The sequence below is a fragment of the Periplaneta americana genome, chromosome 16, assembly GCF_040183065.1.
Source record: "Periplaneta americana isolate PAMFEO1 chromosome 16, P.americana_PAMFEO1_priV1, whole genome shotgun sequence".
NCBI classification, from domain to species: Eukaryota; Metazoa; Arthropoda; class Insecta; order Blattodea; family Blattidae; genus Periplaneta; species Periplaneta americana.
In genome coordinates, this window is record NC_091132.1 from 171890140 (window position 1) to 171915637 (window position 25498).

A 25498-nucleotide genomic window follows, 5' to 3' on the forward strand; every position below is an offset into this window, starting at 1 on the left:
GTATATTCTTTCAGAAATTGGACGCAATTATTCATTTGAAAAGTTTTAATTTTTGTGTGAAAATAGTCCTGGGATGACAGTTTTTTCCAGACTTCTGCAGAAGGATTCCTGACTTCAGTAGTGTCTACTTGTTCAGCTCCAGTTAGGAGGTGCACAGTAATTCGACAAAAGCATTAGGAGCATTACTAGACTTGATGGACGTCGATATTTCCCAAGTGTAGAGCTTTTGAGACATTGGGAGCTGATTTTGCAATCGATTTCAGCGAATACTGCGGCCACAAAATTGTTTAGTACCCTGAAAACAGGATACACACTATGAGCCTCATGTTTGTAAAAGTATTTATGGTGAGACTGGATATAATAATTCTCATGGAAAAAGCAATTGTTCTTCTTTTTATAAAGTAACTGATAAACATACAATTGACGCTTCTCCCATACATAACAGTACTATCAATAAATGTTCAATAATTTGGACTTACCATGAACACAAAATTATATACTTATTGAAAAAATACTCGGATTCGAACCACTACACGATCCGAATAAAGGAATGAACGTTGACTCTGACTTATATATAGAGCATATGACATGATTTTTCCTCTAAGCAGCTCACCAACTGGATTGACTTCCTCAGCAATATGACTCACTTAATAAAGTTAGCTGTAACAAACCCTAATTACGAGATATATATTTAGTAGGTTATTTTACGAGACTTTATCAACATCTCAGGTTATTTAGCATCTGAATGAGATGGTGATAATGCTGGTGAAATGAGTCCGGGGTCCAGCACCGAAAGTTACCCAGCATTTGCTGGGAAAGAACCTCAAGCAAGAAACTTGCCCGAAACGGGAATAGAACCCTGGCCACCTGGTCTCGCGGACAAACGCGCTAACCGTTATCCCACAGGTGTGGGACTGAGGTATAAGAGAATATAACTGATATTAGTTCTTGCCCTCATATTGCGATGAAGAAAAATATGAAAATGTTATTCAAACGAATTATCTTACCTACAGAATTATGTAATTAACTTATAAAGGCATATTGGGGACGTCACCAAGTTTCATAAACAGCCAAATGTTCAGCATTTTGCGCCCATGTAGTTCTCTTGTTTCAAAAATCTACAAAGATGTGAGGAACACATATTACGAAATTACAAAACTCATGAAGACCAACACATTCAGAATTCATGTGAGTGTACCCTTATTATTGTCTCAGAAGTTGTACACAATTATTATACCCATCCTTACCATAAATACTTTCGCAAACACGTTGAGCTCTCCGCACATCCTGTTTTCTGGCTATTAATCCACACTGTTAAGGCGGCTCGTATTCGCCGAAATCCACTGAGAAAGCAGCTTGCAATGTATCGAAAGCTGTACACCTGGAAAAGATCCACGTCCACAATGTTTACTGAAGGTCTTGGAAATACTGGACACTTGTTAACAGCAGTTGAACAAGCAGTGTATTGAAGTCTTCTGCAGAAGTATGCAAACAACTCTCATCACAGAAGAAAAAATTTCACGACTGTGGAGTTGTAGCCGACAGAATGGTTTGGAGCTCTCAGCAAGCTCGTGAGAGGGAACAAAAATTAAAAAGGGCCACTACCCCAATTCAGTGATGGTGTGAGTTACACTGCACCGACCCAGCTGTATATTTCTTAACACCAAGATTCAAAGTGTAACTATCTAGAAACTGTGTTGAGCCTCTCACACGGAGTTAGTGTGCACTCGAAGTTGGTTGCTTGACGGTTGTCAGCCCACTTTGAGGTCTGTGGATATAGAGGGAAAAATTGGATCGGTGTCGGTTAGAGTTCCCGAGTAGCTCAGCGGTAGAGCGTTGGTACGTTAAACCAAAGGTCCCGGGTTCGATACCCGGCTCCGGAACAATTTTTCCCTCGAAATTATTCATTCAATTTAATCGTATTTATATTCTGCATACTGCAGATTTCTCCACCCTTCTCCGGAAATCACTCAATATTATACAGATTTACGTTATTATTTATTGTGAATTAAATTATATTGAGGTAAAAAATATTGAATTGTATTAAATTATACTAGGTTATACAAAATAACTGTAAATACAATTCTGGCACGCACAGAAAACCAACAAGCGGGAAAATGTAATCAACTGTAGCATATGGCAAAACATGGACCTACACGTTGCACCATATGGAACGCCCCTGCCATCTGACGGTAAAACTTCGCATAAGATACCCCTATTCCACAGATATCACAACTGAAGGCATCTTGGTTAAGCGACGGCATATACTTTTTAGACATTCCTATCACAGGAAACTTCCCCTCCACACATCGGATTCAAATGGTCTCTGGCAGATATACGGCGGGTATAGATGAAAAGATGTCTCTATTCTGGAAAATTAATTATACAGAAATCACATCTGAATACCTTCAGCGCGTGTGAATGATGACGTGTTTCCTTAAGGTTCCCAACTCTGTGAAACTCTTTCCACAATGGAAGCATTTAACTCGTCCTTCGCCCGTGTGGATGCGAGTGTGTCTCTGAAAACTCGACGGCGTTGAGAGACACTTCCCACACACATCGCATTTGAATCGTCTTTCTTCTGTGTGAACGCGCAGATGTGTCTTCAGATCTCCTAATACTGGGTAACACTTTCCACACACATCGCATTTGTATGATCTTTTTTCAGTGTGTATGCGGCCATGTTTGTTTAAATACTCAGAAGTTGAGAAAAACTTTCCACATATCTCGCAATTGAATGGCTTTTTCCCAGTGTGTATTGGTGTATGCCTGCTTAAATGTGACGAAGATGAGAAACACTTTCCGCAAAAATCGCATTTGAATGGTTTTTCGCCGGTATGTATTCGTGCATGTACTTTTAAATCGCCCGATTCTTTGAAACTCTTCGCACACACCTCGCATTTGTATGGCCTCAGCCCGGTATGGGTGCGTACATGCCTTATTAAATGCCCCGCTCTTGAGAAACACTTCCCACAATGCTGGCATTTCACAGGCTTTTCGCCAGTATGTACTCGTCCATGCATTTTTAGATCTTCTGATGCTGAGAAAAATTTCCCACACACATCGCATTTGAATGGCATTTCCCCTGTATGAGTGAATACATGTCTGTTTAAATGTCGCAATGTTGAGAAACACATTCCACACTCATGGCATTTTAATTGTCTTCTGCAAGATTGTTTGCGTGTATGTCTGTTTAAAAAGAACGTAGAAGTAAAACGCTTCCCACAGTGGTCGCATTTTAATTTCTCTTCGGCGGTGTGTAGAAGTGCGTGTTTTTTTAAAACTCTCGACTTACAGAAACCCTTGCCACAAACGTCGCATTTGAATGGCTTTTCGCCGGTGTGTAAACGCGCGTGTATTTTCAAACTTCCAGACGCCGTGAAACACTTTCCACACAATTCGCACTTATATGGTCTCTGCCCAGTGTGTATGCGTAAATGAGTCTTACGATTTCGTGATGTTAAGAAGAACTTTCCACACACCTCACATTTGAATGCTTTTTCTCCACTGTGTATGAATGCGTGTGTTTTTAAGTTTTCAGTTGCTGAGAAACACTTTCCACACACCTCGCATTTGAATGGCTTTTCCCCAGTGTGAATGCGTGCGTGTCTCTTCAAGTGCGCAGTTCCTGTGAAGCATTTGCCGCACACCTCGCAAATGCATCGCCTTTCGCCGGTGTGCACACTTGCGTGTGTAGTTAAGCTGCCCGGTTCTGAGAATCTCTTTCCACACACCTCACACATGAACGACTTTTCACCTACGTGCATGCGTGCATGACTACTTAATTGTGACGATTCTCTAAAAGATTTTCCACACTCGTCGCATTTGAACGGCCTTTCCCGTTTGTGTGTGCGTACATGCCGCGTTAAGTGCCCCAATCGAGAAAAACACTTACCACATACCTTGCACTTAAATGGTTTTTCTCCTGTGTGAACTCGTACGTGTTGCACTATCTCTCCTAATCGTAAAAAACACTTTCCACAATTCTCACATTTGAATGGCTTTTCGCCTGAGTGAATGCGTAAATGTTGCTTTAATAAATTCAAATTTGAGAAACATTTTCCACAGTCATCGCAATCGAATGACTTTTTTATCGCGTGTGTGTTCAAATGAAGTTTCAGAGATTGCACTGTTGCAAAAACCTCGTCGCATATGTTACACTTGAGAGCATTAAGGTTGACGCCGCTGTCACTGCCACTCTGTACGGAATCGTGTTCTTCTAGATCGATGCTGGCGTGTTCTCTAGACACGCTCTTCTCTACATTATCCACACTACTGGAATGAATATAAAATTTATGTCACCACAAGAGATTGGGAAATAATACACATATAAGATATTTATGCTCGACCATGTCGAAATGTAGTAATGTTACACCTGGCAGCAGTCATTAAAGTACACTTACTCAAAGTACAGGTGTTCAGCCAATTACAAGTCATCTTTGTACCGTTATAAAACCGCAAGTATCCATTATCCTCGGATATGCAATTGAAAGACAATTAGCGAAAAGTCATGGAGGCTGGAAATCCAATACTGTCGCAGAAGGTTATGTTCTGTTACTATAATAATTAGCGTTAATTGTAAATAATATTCAAATAAAATCAATTTGTCATCTCGTTTTTCAATACAAAATCATTTTCCAGGTTATATCAGAGTAATGTTCATCTTATTCTCTGCCAAGGTCAATGAAATTCGGCCTCAGAAAAAATCAATACTTTCGCGTCTGCGCACATCTCACAATTCAGGTCAGTTCCCACATTACCATAGGAAGACCTAATTTTGAATAATTTCAAGTTAGAAATATGGTCGAGTATAAAAAGTGGTATGAAATTTGCCTATAATGGTAATTAAGACGGTGGTATGAAAATTATGAAACTGCTTGCGCTCGTTTCATAAACAAACATACTTGCGTCTTAATTACTACCATTATAGGCTCGTTGCATAATGTACTATTTTGAACAGTTCCAACAATAACATCAGCTTGAAATACTTCCTTCCAAAATAATTCTCTCTCTGTCATAGTACAAAACACATCCTGTTCCAAAATATGCGTTTCACTTAAGAACTACATTATGACAATGAATGATTTAAAGGGAAAAATTATTCCGGGACCGGACATCGATACCAGAACCCTTCTCTTAGACCCCGAATCCTCTACCAACTGAGCTACCTAGGAGTTACACCCGACTTACTGACTTTTAAGCAACCCGGAGGTTCATTGTCGCCCTCATATAAGCCCGCCATCGGTCCCTATCCTGAGCAAGATTAATCCAGTCCCTATCATCATATCCCACATCCCTCAAATCCATTTTTATATTATCTTCCCATCTACGTCTCGGCCTTCCTAAAGGTCTTTTTCCCTCTGGCCTACCAACTAACAATCTATATGCATTTCTGGATTCCCCCTACGTGCTACATGCCCTGCCCATCTCAAACGTCTGGATTTTATATTCCTAATTATGCCAGATGAAGAATACAATGCATGCAGTTCTGAGTTGTGTAACTTTCTCCCTTCTCCTGTAACTTCATCCCTATTAGCCCCAATATTTTCCTGAGCACCTTATTCTCAAACACCCTTAATCTCTGTTCCTCTCCCAAAGTGAGAGTCCTAGTTTCACAACCATAAAGAACAACTGGTAATATAACTGTTTTATAAATTCGAACTTCCAGATATTTTGACGTAAGACTAGATGACAAAAGCTGCTCAACCGAATAATAACAATCATTTCCCATATTTATTCTATGTTTAATTTCCTCCTGAGTACCATTTATATTTGTTTACTGTTGCTCCCAGATATTTGAAATTCTCCACCCCTGCAAAAGATAAATCTCCAATTTTTATATTTCCATTTCGTACAATATTCTCGTCATCAGACATAATCATATACTTAGTCTTTTCGGGATTTACTTCCAAACTTATCACCTGACACCATTTCCTTATTATTATTGACAGGGAGCCATTCCTGAAAACTAGGTTTGCATTATGACACCTGTTACACAAATCGAAAAAGTTTGGCAATATTGGCAGGGGAAGCGGAAGTGGGAATTCTTTCGTCACTATTAAAGAAAAGTTAGAACCTGAAGTACTAAAGAAATACTAAAAGTATGAACTTCTTTGCAAATATCCACAAATTATCTTGAAACTGAATTTTCTAAATTTAAGATTCTATACGAATAAATTTCAAACACTTTAGGTCCAACAGAATGAAGGACTTTACAAAATTAAAAAAATAAATAAATCTTGCTGAAAATCTAAAGCACTTTATAGGACCTCAACGTTTTCTTCTGTTTTCATACTGTTTAAGACGAAGCCCTTTCTTTCTTTGTCATTAAAGACACTGTTCTCTGTTTTATATAGTCGTACCATCGGATCTCTACCACTGTAAGATATGCGAACTGAACTCTAATTCCTTCTCAGCCTCGGTAATTCATTTGTCTCCCTGCATTCCTATATCTCTCCCTTTCTGTCCCTCAGTATTCACAATTTTGGCCTTCTTGCAGGCCAGTTTACAATATTTGCACTTGCAGTCCAGTGTTTTCAACTCAACATGAATACTGTAGCACGGAGTAGTGAAAGAAATATTATTAAGTAGGTACGTATAGCATTTTGCGATGAAAAGAAACAAACAGGTCAATATCTGTTTCCTATAAATCAGGCAACGAAAAGAGCAACTGACATCACAAGTGAGGCTTACTTTATTTCAAATGATTATGTATTAAAATTACTTACTTAACTAATACTAATAATACAACATTTTATGTAATGTATATAGACAGGTCAGAACTCCTAATAAAGAAAATCAGGAGAGAGGGAGTCTGTGCGGGAGATGAAAAGCTAGAATCACCAGAGAAGAACAGACCAAGGGAACCTTTAATTATTGTAGATGATATGGACCGATGTATTTTAAGAGGAAAGATACAAGAATTTTATGCCATTCAGAAAGAAGTTACTGAAAAGTTTTAATTTCCAAGGTTGGAGAGAAAAACTACGGAAAGTGATTCGAGACATGGGATTTAGGTTTAAAAAATGTAGAAATACTAGATGTATTTTGATTGAAATAAATAATATTGTAGTATGGAGGACCAGTTATTTATGACACCGTTTGATGGAAGTTTGGCAACATCCCTATTCGGCAAGGTTCGTGGCTTGCTGTTTAACGTGGTGGGAGGAAAGCGGGTTTGGAATGGAGTGAGTACAGGCGTTAACTTTTCCAAGAACGACGACAGCGCTGAAGGGGCACAGATCCGATTGTCTGACAATAGTAGCACTATGCACAGAGATTGCAGACGCAGTAGAAATGTTGACAATCAAAGTAGTGGCGTGATCGCACCCTAAAAGAGATCACGGTTCTCGAAGGACTGCAGAATAACAAAGCAGCAGATATGGTAGGAGTTGTATGGCCGTGTGCACCATTATCGACCATCTAGCCCCTTTATCAACAATCACGGAAACATGGTTAATTCTTGACAATGATCAAGTTACAGATGCGGTGCAACGACATATTCCCTCGATCAACTCAGTACCGTCAGCTGACGGTATGCTCGCTTGAGAAGAATCATCTGAGCGCTTGGTTACCGCGTATAAAACAGCGAACGAACGCACTCTGACAATTATCGCTACGATTTTGTTTGTCGCACTGCTTTCAAACATCCTCGCAGTTTTCAAATAACAAGTTACAATAATAATGGAAGAAAAAAAGAAAAGAGCACCCAACATCCCACACTTCGAAGTGGGAATTCTTTTAGAACTCGTCAGCAATTCTGCATCCATATTAGAGAATAAAAGAACTGACGGAAGTTCTCCAAGAGAAAAGCAGGCTACCTGGTTGGATTTAACCTCACAATTCAACATGAATTATACGTGTTTACATAATTCCACATAACTTGTAACGTAATTTATACAGTGGTTATTTCATATTATTGATAATAACTGGGAAAATTTCAGTATAAGGCTACCTCACTGACAATTATCTTGAAATAGACTACTAAAAAGAGCAGACTTGTATGTGTTTGTCGAATGCTCATCATCTTGCTTACGAAAGGTCACATTTTAGTGCCAATAATTTATTTGGGAAAATTTCAGTATACGGATACCTCGCTAACAATTATTTTAAAATAATAAAAAAAACAATTCGTCTGTGTATGTCGAATACCCATCGTCATGCATACGGAAAGGAAGTTTTTAGTGCCAATTTATGTACGTGCACAAGGTTGGAATTTTGGAGTAAGAGGGAAAGGAAAGTATCCTTGTTCTGAATTTTATCCATTTGTTTTGTGTTCACAAGGTTGGAATTTAGGAGTAGGAGGGAAGGAAGATATCCGTGTAATTTCTCTTAATTCATGTGTAAATAGCCTAATTGTCCAAAACGTCATGTAGGTCCTAATTGTTTCAAACGGCAAATATATAGCTAATAAGTGATAATCTCGCATTCTACAAAATGGTCATTTAGTTGTACTATATTATTACCGGCATAGAATAACTACTTTATTACTATGTTAACAAAATTGGACAGTTAGGCCTAAAAAATATTTTGTCCTCAAGTAAAATCCCGATCTTCCAAAGCAGAAACATATATAAAACATTAGTCTATTTTGAAAAAAAAAAAAAAACATTTTTATTATTCATCTACAAACTTACTTTTTCTACAATAACACCAATTCTGTTTTTTCCGCAGTGATTTGCGTGTTCAAGATACATCATTTCTTCTTCGATTCCATCAAGTACATCAAATCGTGCCGCCATTTTGGTTTTCTCGACTTAACCATGTTCAATTCAAGATAATCGGTCCCACACCCGTCATCAAATTTGATCATCATCAACTCGCTTGTTTAACTTTGATCGAGATTGATACTCCGCAAATTGGCGTTGAAGATGGTCAAGTGCAGACTTAACACTCGTCAAATTTTAATCGAGAATGGTGCACATGGGCAGAAGTGTGTTACTTGTCATGGAAACTATCATTCTACTGAATGTTACTTCAATACCAAGATATATCGCAGCGTTACCACAGTCTAGTATATAGTCACGAAGCTCAATACTTACTAAATATGCAAACAAAGACAGTTGAAATATGTATCCATAGATCGTTACTATCGCCTCATCACAGACTCTCTCCCTAGCAGACCATAAAATGTATTGTACTTTCATATCGTGTTCTTTTGAAAAATTTAACACCTTCCTTCCTCTATTGAAATATGAAATACATAAGGTTTATATATTATTTTCATAAAATATATATTATATTCTATAAACTCACCTTCCTGGATCTTTTGGAAGAAGCATAACTCTAACCTATTTTTCTTACAATTAATAGTACTACAAACGTCTCCTTGTCCTATATTATTATTCTAATTATTGTATTTTAGCCATTTACAGTTATTACAAACGATAACGATCATTTCAGAGTTTACATACCTTTCACAAAAATGCGAAATACGGCACAGTCAATACCTTTTCGATCAGGCCGTAATGTTTGTTCAGATTTTCTATTTCAGTGTATGGAGCTCAGTGAAATATTATAACTTTATTGCGTATCATTGCTAAGCTTTATTTAGTGTAATGTGTCCATAAGTTCCCTTTGCTTTTTGTTGCATAATATGTTGCAGAAATAATTATAAAACTGTGTTACGGTATTTTAATGTGAAGAAAATTTTACATGCTAACATAACCTGTTCGCGTCAACATTTCAAGTTTAGAATGGAAGCTATTTTGAGGTTTAATAAAAAAGAACTTTCATTGTGATTTCAATTTAGCACAACTACCTTTCTTAATTTTAGAGAAAACATTTACCATACCACTCCTATGAAATTAATGTACGTACAATAGTGTTACTTCATCTCTTAAGTAGTAGATAAATACAATAATTCTGTACTCAATTGTAGTATTAAAATACAGACAAATTGAATGTCCGGGGTATCATACATGCCATTATGCTTAATTATAATGTATGATTGCGAATTTAGGAATATAAGTTAAATATAGTTAACATAAGCTATAATTTTCATATGCATGGCAAGGTATTGGAGATCACTCAATTTAGACAGAAAGGGGCAACTGGTACAGTACACATAACCTATAATTTCAACATATCTAAATATCCGTGCAGTGCAATTGAAAATTATTCAATCTTGCATAAATGAATGTATAAGAATTTCACAATATTTAATCGAAATAAAGGCAGGTATTACACATACGTACACTTTAATTTACACACCAAAAATAATATTACATTTTAACTCGCAAGAGAATTATGTCTGAAGTTCTCATAATCATTGTTTTAAATTTTATTAATGGAATTACACTACATTTTGGAGAAACATATGTTACTGTTTATGCATTCCAACTAATTTATATGGTTGAAACACCGATCTTCGTGATCGGGTTAAGCGGGTTACATGGTCTGCCTTACGGCCTGTATTAGATCACGATGGCTGTGGCACAGTCTATTGTTCCTAGTACTGACAGTGCTCCAAGCGGCTAGCAACTATCACGACATATGCAAAAATCACCCCAAGCTTCGTGACTATATAGTGGACTGTCACGTTACTAAGAATAAACATTCAAAATAGTAGATAATACTAGTATCATACACTAAAAAAATTTATTCCCACATCTTTATTAAATGAAGTTCTGAAAGAATATAAGAATCAAAATTCATTTAGTAAACTCACCTCTCAGTCAACACTTCATCCCCTTCCGAAGTTGATCCCACTATCTGTGCCTCCTCAACTCTCTCCACATCCAACAAATCTTCCTGGAAAATTGAGTAAATAATGAAGGGAGCTTTTACTTACTGACCACATCGGTTAGCGGTGTCCTATGTCACACACCTCAATATTCAAACCTAGTCAGACCAATCTAACTTTTCGGTAAGGTCATAATGAAATTAAAAAATTATACAATTGGTTCCCCTGTTCTGCATTGATTTAAATCCTTCATTCAATCTTCCTTAAATTCAGACTATTTCTAATGTACTGAAAGACATGGGAATCAAGTTTCAACTTCCAAAATATGTCTATGTCACGTAAAAATGGCCTGGAAAATGAGTAATAATGCGAGTTTGCAAGAATATTCGAAGTAAATAAACAGTAAGAAGGTTATACTAGGGTTGGATAAAAAGTAATGGCAACAGTTCGATATTTCTGACATGGCTTTATTCACAGGGGTACAACATTTATGTACCTTCTATATAGTCGCCCCCCTTATTTATCACCTTTTGCCAAATGTTTGGAAGGCGTCGTACACCATCAGCGCGTCCACCTTTGTTGATGTTCCATATTGACCGCACGGATAAGTTCATCTCTGGTATTGTACTGGGTCCCTCGCAGTGGTTCTTTCACTTTGGGGAAAAGATCGTAATTGCATGGATCATATCGGGTGAGTTCGGTGGATGTTCCAGTAGTCCGCGTCTTCCGTCTGCCTTGGAGGTACAGCGTGGTGCAGTATTACCCCATCAATGTCATACGCCACAATGAACATCTCCTTCACAGCACTTTGTGTAGGGCGCACTTTCTTTGGACAAGGAGAACTGGGATGCTTCCATTCATTTGATTTGATTGGCTTTTCTAGTTTGGTTCATACGAGCGAGTCCAGTTTTCGTCCATAGCGACGATTCGTCCAAGAAAGTCGTCACCTTCCCTTTGGTACCGGTGCAACAAGGCCTTCCTGGAACGCTTTAACCCATCGTGCAACTGTGAGATATGGCAACGCTGCATCGCCAGATGCTTCACGCAGTCCCTGAAAACATTCTTGTGCACTATGACCTCGTGCCATTTCAATTTTGATCCAGGAACGTTGCTCTAGTTTTGTAAGGATGGTATTAGGGCGCTCGCAATACCCCTATGAAAGTGAACGTTCTACACACTGCAGTAGATTAACAGAGTACTGTCGCCGCTGGCTGCACTAACTCATCTAACAGTCCTTGTTCATGTCTACACAGCTGGCAGCTTTCGAACGCACCATCGTCACGTGACAGCAGTGTTGCCATTACTTTTTATCCAACCTATGTATATTCAAACACCAATACATTTCGCTGTTAAAAGTTCTATTAGCTCAAATTGCAGACTATCTAACACAACAAAAGGTAAAGATTTTGCCATCACACTAACCTAACATAACCTAATCTCTATTTTATAACTGTAAGTCCAGAAGATTACAGAAAATCTGAATATTGAACATGAACTGTCAAAGAAGTTGTCACATTATTACTATTATTATTATTATTATTAGTCATTATCATTATTACTATTATTACAGCTCGATTCAGCGATAATGGCCCCTGTCCTTGGTTGTTTTGCTAATGAGAAACTGTCTGTTCCGTCATAAGAAAGAAATTTAATCACAAATCTGCATAGGGGGGGAAGAGAAAGAGGAAGAAGGTAATAATATCTATGCCCAAAGCTGAGGGACACTCATGTCAAGAAAATATAAGTCATCATGACTTTGTTTAGTCAACAGACATAGAGGTTAGTAGTGTGACGTGTGGAAGAATATTGTGTATCAAGACGGAGTGTACTGCGACATGATAAGAAGGAAGTGTTAGGCGTTATGACTGTGCAGCCTGACCTGTGTGACCCAGCCTGCCAGTAGTGATGAGTAACTCGATCTTCGTCTGTCTACTTACTTCTTGCAGGGGCCAAAATCCCTGAATCTAGCTGTACCATTATTATTATTATTATTATCATTATTATTATTATACTAATTGGAGAAAGTTACACAACACAGAACTGCACGAATTGTATTCTTCACCTGACATAATTAGGAGGAAAGAGTAATGGAATGGAGAAAAACTCTCTCCGGCACCTGGATTTGAACCAGAGTTTTCAGCTCTACGTGCTGATGCTTTATCCACTAAGCCACACCGGATTCCCATCCCGGTGTCGGACAGAATCGTCTCAGTTTAAGTTCCAACTCTTGGGTTCCCTCTAGTGGCCGCCCTCTGCACTATGTCATAGATGTCTATGAACGTAGGACCGAAGTCCACACATGTGCTGAGGTGCACTCGTTATGAGTGACTAGTTGGCCGGGATCCGACAGAATAAGCGCAGTCTTAAATCACGAAGTGATTTACGCATATCATATATATTATTTTAATGTACCGAAGTACATATGATATTTCCATGCAGATATTCTGCGTCATCATACAATGAAAGAGTAATGGAACGGAGAGAAACTCTCTCCGGCACCAGGATTTGAACCCGGGTTTTCAGCTCTACGTGCTTATCCACTAAGCCACACTGGATACCCCTCCTTCAGGCAACTCCACACGCCATATTTCAGCAGAACAATGCCTGGCCACATGTGGCGAGGATTGTGCAAGCCTTCTTCGAAAAACGAGGGGTATCACTGCTTCCCTGGCCTGCAGGTTCGCCAGACATGCTGCCCATCGAACATGTCTGGGATATGGTTGGTCGGCAACTTGTTCGTCATGGTCCTACAGCACCCAATCTTGAGGCTTTGTGGACTCGCATACAAACTGCGTGGAGGGAGATTCCACAGGAACATATCCAGGCCCTCTTTGATTCCATGACACAATCCTTAGAGGCTCTGACTGCAGCGCATGGAGGCTTCACACCATATTGAAACCTCACGGTCACAGATCATGTTCAGTTCTGTATTTCTAATCATTTGTGTATTGTCATGTACCTAATCTGTGCTATCAATTTCATTTGTCACATGTATCGTTCATAGTGTACCAATTTCCACAAACATCAGTGTATTATTATTATTAATATTAATTTTTTTTCCATACACTGTCTTCTTAAGAAAGAGGACCTGCTCATGTTTTATTTGTATTGTATAAGTCTTTACATCTGTTTGAACCCTTGATTCACTAACTGCTACATCAGTAACAGCAGAAGAAACAAAATTTCGTAAATTTAAGATGAAATCTGTTCCGAGGGCACAATATTCTCCCTGTATTCGTGATAGTTCTCTGTTTTACTTCAGATCTAAAATGAAAACCGTGCAATTTGTGAACGTAATAGAAAATGGGAAAACAGATAATACAAATCGAGACTGTTAGTAGATCAGACATTCTTAAAACTGAGCTAAAGGCATATGTGTATATTGGCAATTTATCACTTACATCAACTTCAGTTTTCACCACAGGAAAGGTAATAGGCACTGGAGTGGCATCTTCAACCTTTAAGCCTGATATGGTATCGCTACTCTGGTCCACGCATTCTGTGTTCATGCCAGTCACTTCCAGATGCGAGGAATTCCCTTTCTACAGAACAAAAAGACATGGTGCATTACTTTATTAGCTAATATTATTCACACAACTGTGTCTGTGGGAATGAATTGATATATTAAATGGTTCACATTTCAAGTGACAACTTTCCTGGGTGTGATTGTATTGTATTGTATTGTATTTATTAATATTCCATGGTATTCATACATGCTTACAGCTAGAATATGGAACAAGTCAAAAAACTTAATACTATTATAAAATCTTAATTTATAGTCACAGTCTAGATGAAATATATACAGACGAGATTTACAATATAGTCTACTAGTACAACACATAGTTTTAGTTCAATTTCATGAAGTGTTATTGAATGTCATGAATTCACCTACAGAATAGAAGGCGTGAGAAATCAGGTACTTCTTTAATTTGGCCCTAAATAATCTTATGTTTAGAGTTTCATTTTTTATATCGATAGGGAGGCTATTAAAAATTTTTACTGCCATATAACGCACTCCTTTCTGATAGCACGATAGACTTGCCGATGGAGTATGAAAGTCATTTTTTTGACGTGTATTTATGCTATGAACTGTTGAATTAGTTACAAAGTTTTCAAGATTACATACGAGGAAGACTATTAATGAAAAGATATACTGACAAGCCATGGGCATTATTTGTAGTTTTTTGAAAATAGTCCTACACGACTCCCTAGATTTCGCACCTACTATTATTCTAATTACTCTTTTTTGTAATAGAAATATATTGTTACTATCTGTGGAATTTCCCCAGAATATTATTCCAAAACTCATTACCGAGTGGAAGTATGCAAAGTATATTGTTTTTAAGGTATTGATATTTACTATCTTTTGCATAGATCTAAAAGCAAAACAAACTGAATTTAGTTTGGGGGTAATTTCTTTAATATCATTTTTCCAATTTAACACATTATCGATTTTTAAGCCAAGATTTGTGTCCTAAGTAAATTTTTCTACTAAATAATTCAAGTTTGTGGTAGTGGAACAGGAAACAAGCCAATTCGCTTCTTCCAATTCTGAAATCAATGCTTCTTCTAAGTCTTGGCTTTTTTTATTGCTCTCTCGAATCTTTTATATTCTTTGAACGTTTCAAAGTTCTTTGAACTTTGTAACTGTGTCAAACATTGTCTCTAGTAAGTCTCAGGAGACCATTTAGTGATTTATCTAATCTGAAATGTAACCATATAATAAATGCATTCATTAATACAATATATGCAAACACATACAGGCTTGTTTTTCTTTGAAAGATGAAACTGTAGCATATTTCCAAAACAAAAACTCTTGAGTTCGAACATATTGCTTCGCTTGTAGCACATGAAGAAAGAAAATAACCTTCTAATGTCTACTCTGAAATCAAATCAGAAGCAAGATGGTATAATAGGGTAAACTAGGTAGTTATTACCAGTATACGGTGATTGACCACTTCCTTTTTTCAAGTATATTGTGAATAAACCACGATCGTGATTTCACTTTTTGCTGCATATACCTCTAGTAACAACCCTTATTTGTGGTTAGTTGTCGCTGTTCATCCCACTGAGTTAGTGTCTGTTGTCTGAGAGGACTGAAATCGATTGGAAATGCAACTGAACATAAAGAAGTGCAAGTAACTAGGGTAATTGCTAAGAATAATGCATACAATAATTTAGTTATTCTGCAAAGAATGCATAAATTCTGGTGCTCGTTTTTATACTCATAGTGTGTGAAAAGATATAAGGTTTCTGTCCACAGAATATTATTTTGTAAAAGTTTTTATATGACATAAAAATGCCCCGTGGTCAATCACTATAAAGTAAATGTCCGCAGACTACAGTGATTGGTCGTTTATAAATTATTTGTTAGAATAACGACAAATTTGTTCCAATTCTACATGTGTTATCGGTTAAATGATGGGGATTTTTACAGGACTGATACTATAATATAATGCCTAAGCCAGGTAAAGTGCATTATACAGGGGAAGCTTTACGAAACGCTATAGAGTCTGTCCGCAGTGGAAATAGTTTAAATGAAGCTGCCAAGAAGTTTGGTGTCCTGAAAGCAATCTTAGCGTCTAGAAACAAATATCCCGTTGAAGGGAAAGTATCCTTTGGTCCTCGCTCAGTGCTGGGTGAAGCCATTTGTAACAACATCAGAGAAATGACACGCACTTTCTTCTGATAAGGCACAAAAGAGAAAAATGGAAGAAGAGGCAAGAGAAGAACAGAAGCGAATATGAGATGAAAGAAAAAACAGCGAGAAGAGTTCTCTTTTATATATGTTTTTAATTTTTTTAACTTGGTTATTAGCGACACTGTATCTACGAGATTATTTAGCGTCGATGGGATTGATGATCGTGAGATGGTATTTGGCGAGATGAGGCCTAGGATTCGTCATGGATTATCTGATATTTGCCTTATGGTTGGGCAAAACCTCGGAAAAAACCCAACCAGGTAATCAACCCAAGAAGGAATTGAACCCGCGCACGAACGAAACTCCGGATCAGCAGGCAAATGCCTTAGCCGACAGAGCTACACCGGTGGCGAAGAGTTCTTCATGAGAAAGATCAGAACAAGAAAAACGAAACAGACAAGAAAAAAGTGGAAACTGTGAAAATGTGTTGTTCAATCACTAATATGTGAGTATTCAATAACCGTGCAGTAGACGGTCAATCACTGTAAAAGTGAACTTGTTGTGTTTACTTAATTCACCTTTGCATTAAAATTTTATTTTATCTTTTGTTTATTGATTTTGATTTGTTTCTGAATCTTCACTTGACCCAATGCCTTTAAAATTCTCTCAATAAGTTACCACTGTTTTCCGCTATTTCGTTGATTTATTATTCATTAGCTTAAGTGGACAATCACTATTCAGTTTACCCTATTTAGACAAAATAATAGATGAAGTAAATACTGGAGCAGCTCAAATCAACACAAATGAAAAAATGAAAACATAGATAATGGAATGAGGTTCACTGCTAAAAAGAAAAATAAATATTCACAAGTTAGACCTTCAGCCAAAGAAATCCAGTCCATAAGACAGAGTTTCAAGCAGCCAAATTCTCAAGTTCTAAATATTATTTCATTCACAGATCACTTCTACACTTTGTAGGTCTAAATATTTTCTCTTCTGTAGTTAACACAAGACAAGTTTCGATATTGCTACAGCCTATCTTGCATAATGCAATGTAATAAGATTGATATAATTGAGTTTTGGTTATTTTTTATTTTATCCATTGCATTCTATTTCTTATAATCATAATAGCATTCTTTATGGAAATGAACGATTCATTTGAAGGTTATAATTCCATCAAACATATTTCCACTATAAGTTAAAATTGATTGCAGATGACGCAAAAAATATGAAATATTTTATATGATGTTGGATATATTTTGAAGAATTTACGTAACAAAGAATATCCTCGAGATTTGTAATTTATATAGAAGTCCTAACGAAATATAATTCTTTTTTTTTTTCGTCTGAAACAAAATTACATTACTCACAGAAAATCAGGAGCAGTCGGAGTCTAAAATCTTTTAAGTTCACTTTACTTCGAAATGTTTTTATTGAACAGAACTATACTCTTGCGGAAGTCTTTAAATAGTCCTAAATTACCAAGTTGTTATTTTTTTCTCCTCTCTCCCGTTTTTTATCCTTGTAATTATCTTGATATATTATTTAATCATTTGTATCTGTATGGCATATAGTACGAGTTTGCTATTCAACTATTTATGTCTTGCAAACCACATGTATTTTCCTATTAGTATATCAACTGTATACTATATCTCAAGTGAATTAATCGTCGCATTTATCTCGAGCAGTTTGCCTTATAAATTGTATATATATATTCCTCTTATGTTATGTAACTGATCTTCTACTTTATTTTATATTCTTCTTATATTATGTAACTGATCTTGACTATTTGTAATTTTCTATTCACTGACTCTGATGATGACACTGTCTCTAATTATGACACATCACTAAGGCCCGTAACACACTTGCAGAGTTTTCGGTAGCGAGAAATGTGTTGCGAGAAAATTAAAATATTGATAACATGGATTCATATGGACGTCCACACACTGGAAGAGATTCGCGTTCAAGGCAAAAACCTCGCGCTAGTTTCTCGCTGGAATCGGTAGCTCAGCGAATTTTCTTGACACATTTATCAAAGATGTTTGACATTTATACTCTTTATGACGATTGAATGTAGAAAAAGATATCACAGGTGGCGATGAATTGTATTGTTTTTAATTGAAAATGAGGAAAGATGGCTGATAATTGCAGTCAGAAACTTATCGAACTTCCACGATATCATCCGTAGGCCTATTTATATGATACACGGGAAGAAAACTATAAAAACACGAAACTTAAAGAAGAAATCTGGAGACAAATATCAGATTATCTGAAAATAAATAGGGCTATATTTTACTTTGATGAGATTTAATAGTATTAATTAAACATTTGAAATAATGTATCTATATATCTTAAGAGTTTACATAATTTTAATCAGATTATAGTAAAGAATTCTCTATCATATCATGAATGGGGGAAAAAAAAAAACTGTGGTCCATTCAACCTGAAATAACGCCTAAACGTATCATCATTCAAATCGAAGCCAGTGTCCAAAACTCGCCCTTATTTTCGTAAGATACAATGTGATTTTTCAGATATTTCTGGCTTTAATTTTAGGCCTACTTCTTCTTTTCATAAACAAAATATGTTCATGTAACTCCATTTCCTCATCATCTGAATACTCAGATTCAACAAAGCGTTCGTACGTAATTTGTAGAGTACGACAATATACTTACAGGTTATATATTTAAGTACGACAATATACTTACAGGTTATATATTTAAGTACGACAATATACTTACAAGTTATATATTTAAGTACGGCAATATACGTAAATACATAACCTATAATATTTCCCCCAACGAGTCATTACTATAATCAGAAAAATGCTTTCTGCATGAAGGCAGTGCATAGACGATCATAGCGAGGTGTGATCTGTGATAACGAGAACTCGCCAAGTGTGTGGAGGAAGGCTCTTCGCCTCTTTCTCGCAAAACATTTCTCGCTAGCGAAAACTCTTCAAGTGTGTTACGGGCATTAGCAAGAGACTTTTAATTTTTTCGACTTAATATAAAGTGTGAAATGTTCTCCACTGTTCGACAAACACTCAAAGACAATAAATACAAAGGATTTTGCATTTACCTCTGATGAAGCCTTAGTTTCTTCCATTCTCTGTGTTAGCATGTGTCAGTAAGCCCAAAGATCATCCTCAGACTCCACCTTGATCAATCCACAACTGTAAGTAGAGGTTATGTAATTACAATATAATGGCAACTGGACTGCAGGGATACACCACAAGCTACAAGGATCAAATTCGAATCCCACTTACACGAATACATTCTCACACAACACCTATTTTATAAAATTAGTAATAATGTAACTCGTACTTGTCAGTTGTAGTACCACTGCGAAACAGTTATAATTTAATATCATATCAACATTCCAACAACATCCTACCTTTTTACTAAGAATAAACGACGATACATAATTTATGCTATAGGTATACCTTTCGAGTAAGGAATGATTTCAGGATTTGGTACAGAAATTCTGGATAACACTAGCGCTGAAGTAGTTCCGGTAATTTAGTAAGTGAAAATCGTCGAATTTTTAGTCCAGATTATCTTAATCGTATACGCAAGGCATAACGAAAGGCTAAAGTAACTAAACGTAACCTGTCATATATTCGTATTATAAGCAAGGTGTATAAGCGGAGTACGAAGGAAAATACATCAGCGCTAGTTTACCCATTACCATAACTGTAAAATTTGTCAAGAAGAGAAAGGTATAAGCAGACTTTTACATAAATATGAGCAAGTCATGTATTACTATAAAGATGAGGATCACGTTAACCAGCAAGATGTAACAGTAAGAATCACACTGGAGGCGTACTTTCTCAGTCTTAGGGAAGTTCATATTAATAAATTTGTAGGTAATTAACCATAATATGCAGTTGCCTCACATTACTCAAAATAGGATATGAGTGAAAATGTAGGGTTTACATTATTGTTTCGTAATTTTTATAATTTTGTATCGCTTCTTCCTTTTATCTTCTTACACGTCATTCACTGCAATTATTTCCTCTCTCTTTCTATATCTGTTACATATAAATCATGTTAATTTACTTTATGTGCAGTCGATCGAAGAACCTTTCAATATAAACGGCATTTCTTGCAAGTTGAGAGGGCGCGAAGACATTCTTTTCCCCCTCCCTATTCCCCAGATACCGTTAGCGACCGAGCAGTAGCTGTTACTTCTTATACCTGCACCCCCTACGCTGTACACTGAACAAAATAAAATATTTAATAAAGTACACTAGGGGATATAAAATGCAGCCATACAGATGTTTGACAATGACTTGTTTCAGTATATTTTAGTGTCATTGTTATAATATTTTCAACTGGCTACTAATAAAATTAACGAATGTTGGTTTGAATGTTGGGGAGCGACACAGTGCAGATTGTCTCATTGTGTATGTCGCAGTGTAGCAACTAGGGGTGGAGAAAACAGCTATCTTTTGCCCTGAGTGGTTTGAGATTTGTTTCGTCCTTATAGTTTAATTCGTAGTGTTTTGTGAATATCGGTATAGGAAATAGCGTACATAGCGTAGTGTTAATCTCTTATATAAGTACATAGTTATTTTTATTTTGGCTTAGGACCGTATTTTATCGTAGTTTGTAAATTATTTAACGAACATTATGGCTTCCAGCAGTGTTATAAAACATAAAAAAGGTAAACCAATGCGAAGTGGTCAGCAGAGATGTGTGTTGAATGTATTTCAAACGTTATGTGCTGAAAATCCAACTTATAGTTTAGAAAAGGTGGCTGAGATGACGGGAGTGGGAAAAGCAAGTGTTTATCGCATCAGAAGAGAGGCGAAGATGAATGACAATAAATTAAAGAGTCCGGTGAAATTTCGCATAACTGTTCCACTATTAGAAAAATGCGACGAATTCACAAAATCAGCAATAAAATCTAAAGTTCACCAATTCTTTTTTCGTCAAGAACCGCCAACTTTAGACAAAATATTAGCTGCGGTGAACGGTGATGAAGATAATAGTGATAACCTACCAAAATTCTTGAGGTGTGTCAATTTAAATTAATTCTTAATTTCCGCACAAAACAGATTATGAAAGTCTATAAAAATATTTCTAGTTCTAATTTTATTATAATGCATGTCATAATGCAGGCTTTGTATTATAATGTTATTATTCATAATTCCACTTAAATTCACTGCATAGTACTATAATTTGAGTACCTAAGCGTAGAAACGCATTACTGCTGGTTCAGTAGACCTATGCTTATTAAGGTACGGCCACACGTCGCTACTTTTGCAGCGCTGTAGTACAAAAAACTGCGCAACTCTTGTACTGCGACGTGTGAACAACGGTGCAACCCGAAAAGTAGCGGCTGCCGAACCTGCTGCCCGCTACTTTTCCATGCTGCGTGCAGCTAAGAAGTAGCGACGTGTGAACAGGGTTCTCAGGGTGGCAGATGCAGCATTTTTGATATCGGTTTTGTTGAAACTTTTGCTGCGGTTGCAACCAGTGTTGCCACCCAAATGTGCCAATGATACTTTTATTGTTTGGATATATTTTAATGTTAGATGTGATGAAAATAAATTATTTGTAACAGTTATTAAATACACAACACAGTCTGAGCATAATTGCTGACGATATAATTATCTTTTTTTATTTTCCGTAGCGTAGTTTCAAACAGGAGGGTTGCCAACATTGATTACGTGAATATGCTGTTGGTTATCATTTAAGTATATTGGCGATTTTAAAAGCTTTATGGTAAAAATAATGCCAATTTCTGAAAACTAGTTAGGCCGGAAAAGCAAATAATAGATAGGAAGCTTTCGCATGAGTTTCTTAATAATGTAAACATAACCACAAAATGTATATTGAGAAGTCAACACGGAGATGGAAACCTGCAGCATGACTGCGGCTGCAAAAGTAGCGCCTTGTGTGTGAACGGATTCGCAATCTCCAGTTGCAACTTTTGCAGCACTCGGGTTGCGCAGCACGAAAAGTAGCGTGCAGCGCCCTACTTTTGGCTTACGTATGAACACGACACGCAACTTTTGCAGCTGCAGTACAAAAGTTGCGCAGCAAAAGTAGCGACGTGTGACCGTACCTTTACTGACGCTATCCGTTGATGTGTAATTATTAACAACTAATAATATTGCGGGAGAGTTATCGAAAATTTCTTCATAGCGTACTGGTAAAGCGTCTTTCTCCCCATTTCAGTTTGGTTGAGAGGCTTTCCCCTCTACTCACACTCTCTACCGTCAGTGAAGGGGAAGGTGCTACAGTCCGTCGTAAAAACGTTCGACTAATTGACTTACAACACAAAGTGTCAAAATCTATATTTCGAAAGTCTATACTAAGAAATCAATTCTATTTTTATTACTGTCTATATCAATAATTCGCATATTAAAATATTTAATGAGTTCAATATACGACAGTTACTTGTAACGTAAGAAGAAATAAATACTATAACAAGCGTACAATTGACATATTAAATTTAAGTATTTCGATCTTAACAAGATCATCAGAAACCACATTTCACTTGAAGATAGAAGAGGAAAGAAACTAGCTGCCCTCCAAATCAATTTCTTACCTACAGTCTATACAAAACTATAAAAGTATTGACAGTTCAGGGATTTCGATGTATCACCATAGCAACTGCTCAAACTAGCCAATCAGAATCTATGGTGACAGGTCGGCGTTGCCGGTTGTTTCACAGCGAGCACGTGGCTGCCAGCTTTTTTGTTTGGAAGAGTTGAATTTTCGTTCCTGTGTTGCAGCTGCTATCGATGTGTCATCGTAGTTATTTTGGCGGCATGTATATTTATGATACCGACTATGTTAAAAAGATGCTACGAGATGAGGAATCTTGCACAACAAAGTTTCTTCTCTGTACACTATCGTGAAGAATTTTGGTTTTAAATATAAAGAAATTAATGGCTGAAAGATCTTTATGGAGATAACTGACAATAAATTTGTAGTTTTTAATCTTTCTTCAAGGTTCTGTACAAGAAACCTTTACAGAAGTGTGCATATACCTCGGAGTCTATAATATTGCACACGTGAATTTTTAAAATTAATGTCCATACAAACTGCTGACCCATTTATACCCGAATCCACACTTTATGAAGTCGAAATTGCGATATAAAATCTGAAAAATTACAAGTCTCCAGGTATCGATCAAATTCCAGTACAATTAATACGAGAGTTGAAAGCGCATTAACTAACGAAATTTATAAGCTTGTACTTCCTATATGGGAAAAGGAAATTGTACCAGAACAATGGAAGGAGTCCATAATCGTACCTATCTTTAAGAAGGGGGACAAGATTAGCTGTAATAACTTTCGAGGTATGTCACTTTTGTTGACGTCGTATAAAATTTTTGTACAATATAATTCCGAGAAGATTAACTCAATATGTAGATGAAATTATTGGGGATCATCAGTATGGTTTTAGACGTTATAGATCAACTACTGATTAGATATTTTGTATTAGACAGGTAATGGAGAAAAAATGGGAGTATAAGGGTACAGTGCATCAGTTATTTATAGATTTCAAAAAGGCATATGACCCGTTAAGAGAGAAGTTTTATATGATATTCTTATTGAATTTGGTATTCCCAAGAAACTAGTTCGATTGATTAAAATGTGTCTCAGTGAAACGTACAGCAGAGTCCATATAAGCAGTTTCTGTCAGATGCGTTTCCAATTCACTGCGGGCTAAAGCAAGGAGATGCACTAAAAACCTTTACTTCTCAACTTTGCTCTAGAGTATGCCATTAGGAAAGTTCAGGATAACAGAGATGGTTCGGAATTGAACGGGTTACATCAGCTACTTGTCTATGCGGGTGACGTGAATATATTAGGAGAAAATTCACAAACGACTAGGAAAAATACGGGAATTTTACTTGAAGCAAGTAAAGAGATAGGTTAGGAAGTAAATCCCGAAAAGACTAAGTATATGATTATGTCTCGTCACGAGAATATTGTACGAAATGGAAATATAAAAATTGGAAATTTATCCTTTAAAGAGGTGGAATCACAATAATATTATGATCCAACATTGAGAGTATGCCATGCAAAGTCGAGGATGTTGTTAGAGCGAAAAGAGGACTCTACTATTATACACCATATGGGCTTACTTTACAGAATATTTTGCAGTTTTGTAATCGGAAAAAATAATATACTTACAATATAATATACACTTCGAGATAATTTCGTATTTCAGCGTCCCAAAGTATGTAAGAAGCGGGAAACGAGTTGCCATGGCACGCCAACTATTATTGAAGGGGCAATGACGCTATCGAGAAAGCAGTGGATAGACCGTTTCTTACGAGTTTATATGCCATTATACACAATTATATACAACATTATGTATATTGTCGTAAGAAACGGTGGTAGACAAACATCACCCCAGATTCCAAGGATATTGCTTACTTCCAAATGGATTTTAAGGAAGTGGAATATCCATTGCCGCCCTCACATAGCCCGCCATCGGTCCCTATCCAGAGTAAGATTCCTGGTCTCTATGATCATATGCCACCGCCCTAAAATTCATTTGTATATAATTCTCCTATCTTCGCGTCGAACTACCTAAAGGTGTTTTTCCCTCTGGCCTCCCAACTAAAACTATATGCATTCTGGAGTCAGCCGTACGTGCTACATGCCCTGCCCATTTCAAACGTCTTGATTTAATATCCCTAATTACGTCAGGTGAGGAATACAGATCTACGATGTATAATTTTTTCCATTGTCCTGCAACTTTTTCACACAACACCAAATGTTTTCCTAAGCACCTTAAATATTTTTGTTGCCCAAAACTTTCCTCTACGTCTCTGTACTCTCGTTCCGTTCAAAAGTTTTGTATTTCAATGACCTGGTTATATTTTGCAATTACCTCCTGGAATATTTTTTTGAACAAATTTTTATTCTTCGGTGGACAAACGTCGCCAATATTTTTTAATGATTCCTTCAAATCTATGATTACTAAATTTCTTCTCATTTCAGTAAATAGAAAGGCACACTGGACAATATAGTAGGGTTGCACATTTCTGCCGCTACAAATGGGTTACAGTATTTTGCTGCATAGAAGAGCATAATACTTCGCAATTTAACACTTTCCTCCTGCAAACAGAATCTGATTTTGCGTTTTCTGTTTTACTCTCAAGAATGCTTAACTTGTCACAAATATAAACCCTGATTTATC

At 36.7% G+C, this 25498-nt stretch overlaps 1 protein-coding gene across 2 annotated transcripts; it reads right to left on the minus strand.

Annotated features, from left to right (window-relative positions):
* Positions 1 to 1693: 1693 nt before the first annotated feature.
* LOC138691919 (zinc finger protein 493-like) lies at positions 1694 to 25322 on the minus strand. 2 transcript variants are annotated; one of them, XM_069814543.1, is made up of 5 exons: positions 24730 to 25322; positions 19407 to 19500; positions 14086 to 14226; positions 10670 to 10752; positions 1694 to 4275 (listed from the first exon to the last, which is right to left on the minus strand). In XM_069814543.1, exons 2-5 carry the CDS (start codon positions 19446 to 19448, stop codon positions 2409 to 2411), a joined length of 2133 nt encoding a protein of 710 aa, XP_069670644.1. In that variant the 5' UTR covers positions 19449 to 19500; positions 24730 to 25322; the 3' UTR covers positions 1694 to 2408. The 2 variants fall into 2 exon arrangements, with proteins under 2 accessions (XP_069670644.1, XP_069670643.1); XM_069814542.1 differs by having other exon boundaries at positions 24484 to 25322.
* Positions 25323 to 25498: the final 176 nt, after the last annotated feature.

What these genes read in the sequence shown, in the direction of transcription:
- LOC138691919 (XM_069814543.1), bottom strand. Translation starts at nt 19,448, where the DNA reads ATGCTAACACAGAGAATGGAAGAAACTAAGGCTTCATCAGAG. An exon ending in AAACTAAGGCTTCATCAGAG is followed by an intron (nt 14,227 to 19,406) that starts GTAAATGCAAAA and finishes TTTGTTCTGTAG; the next exon opens with AAAGGGAATTCCTCGCATCT. An exon ending in TGGTGAAAACTGAAGTTGAT is followed by an intron (nt 10,753 to 14,085) that starts GTAAGTGATAAA and finishes TCAATTTTCCAG; the next exon opens with GAAGATTTGTTGGATGTGGA.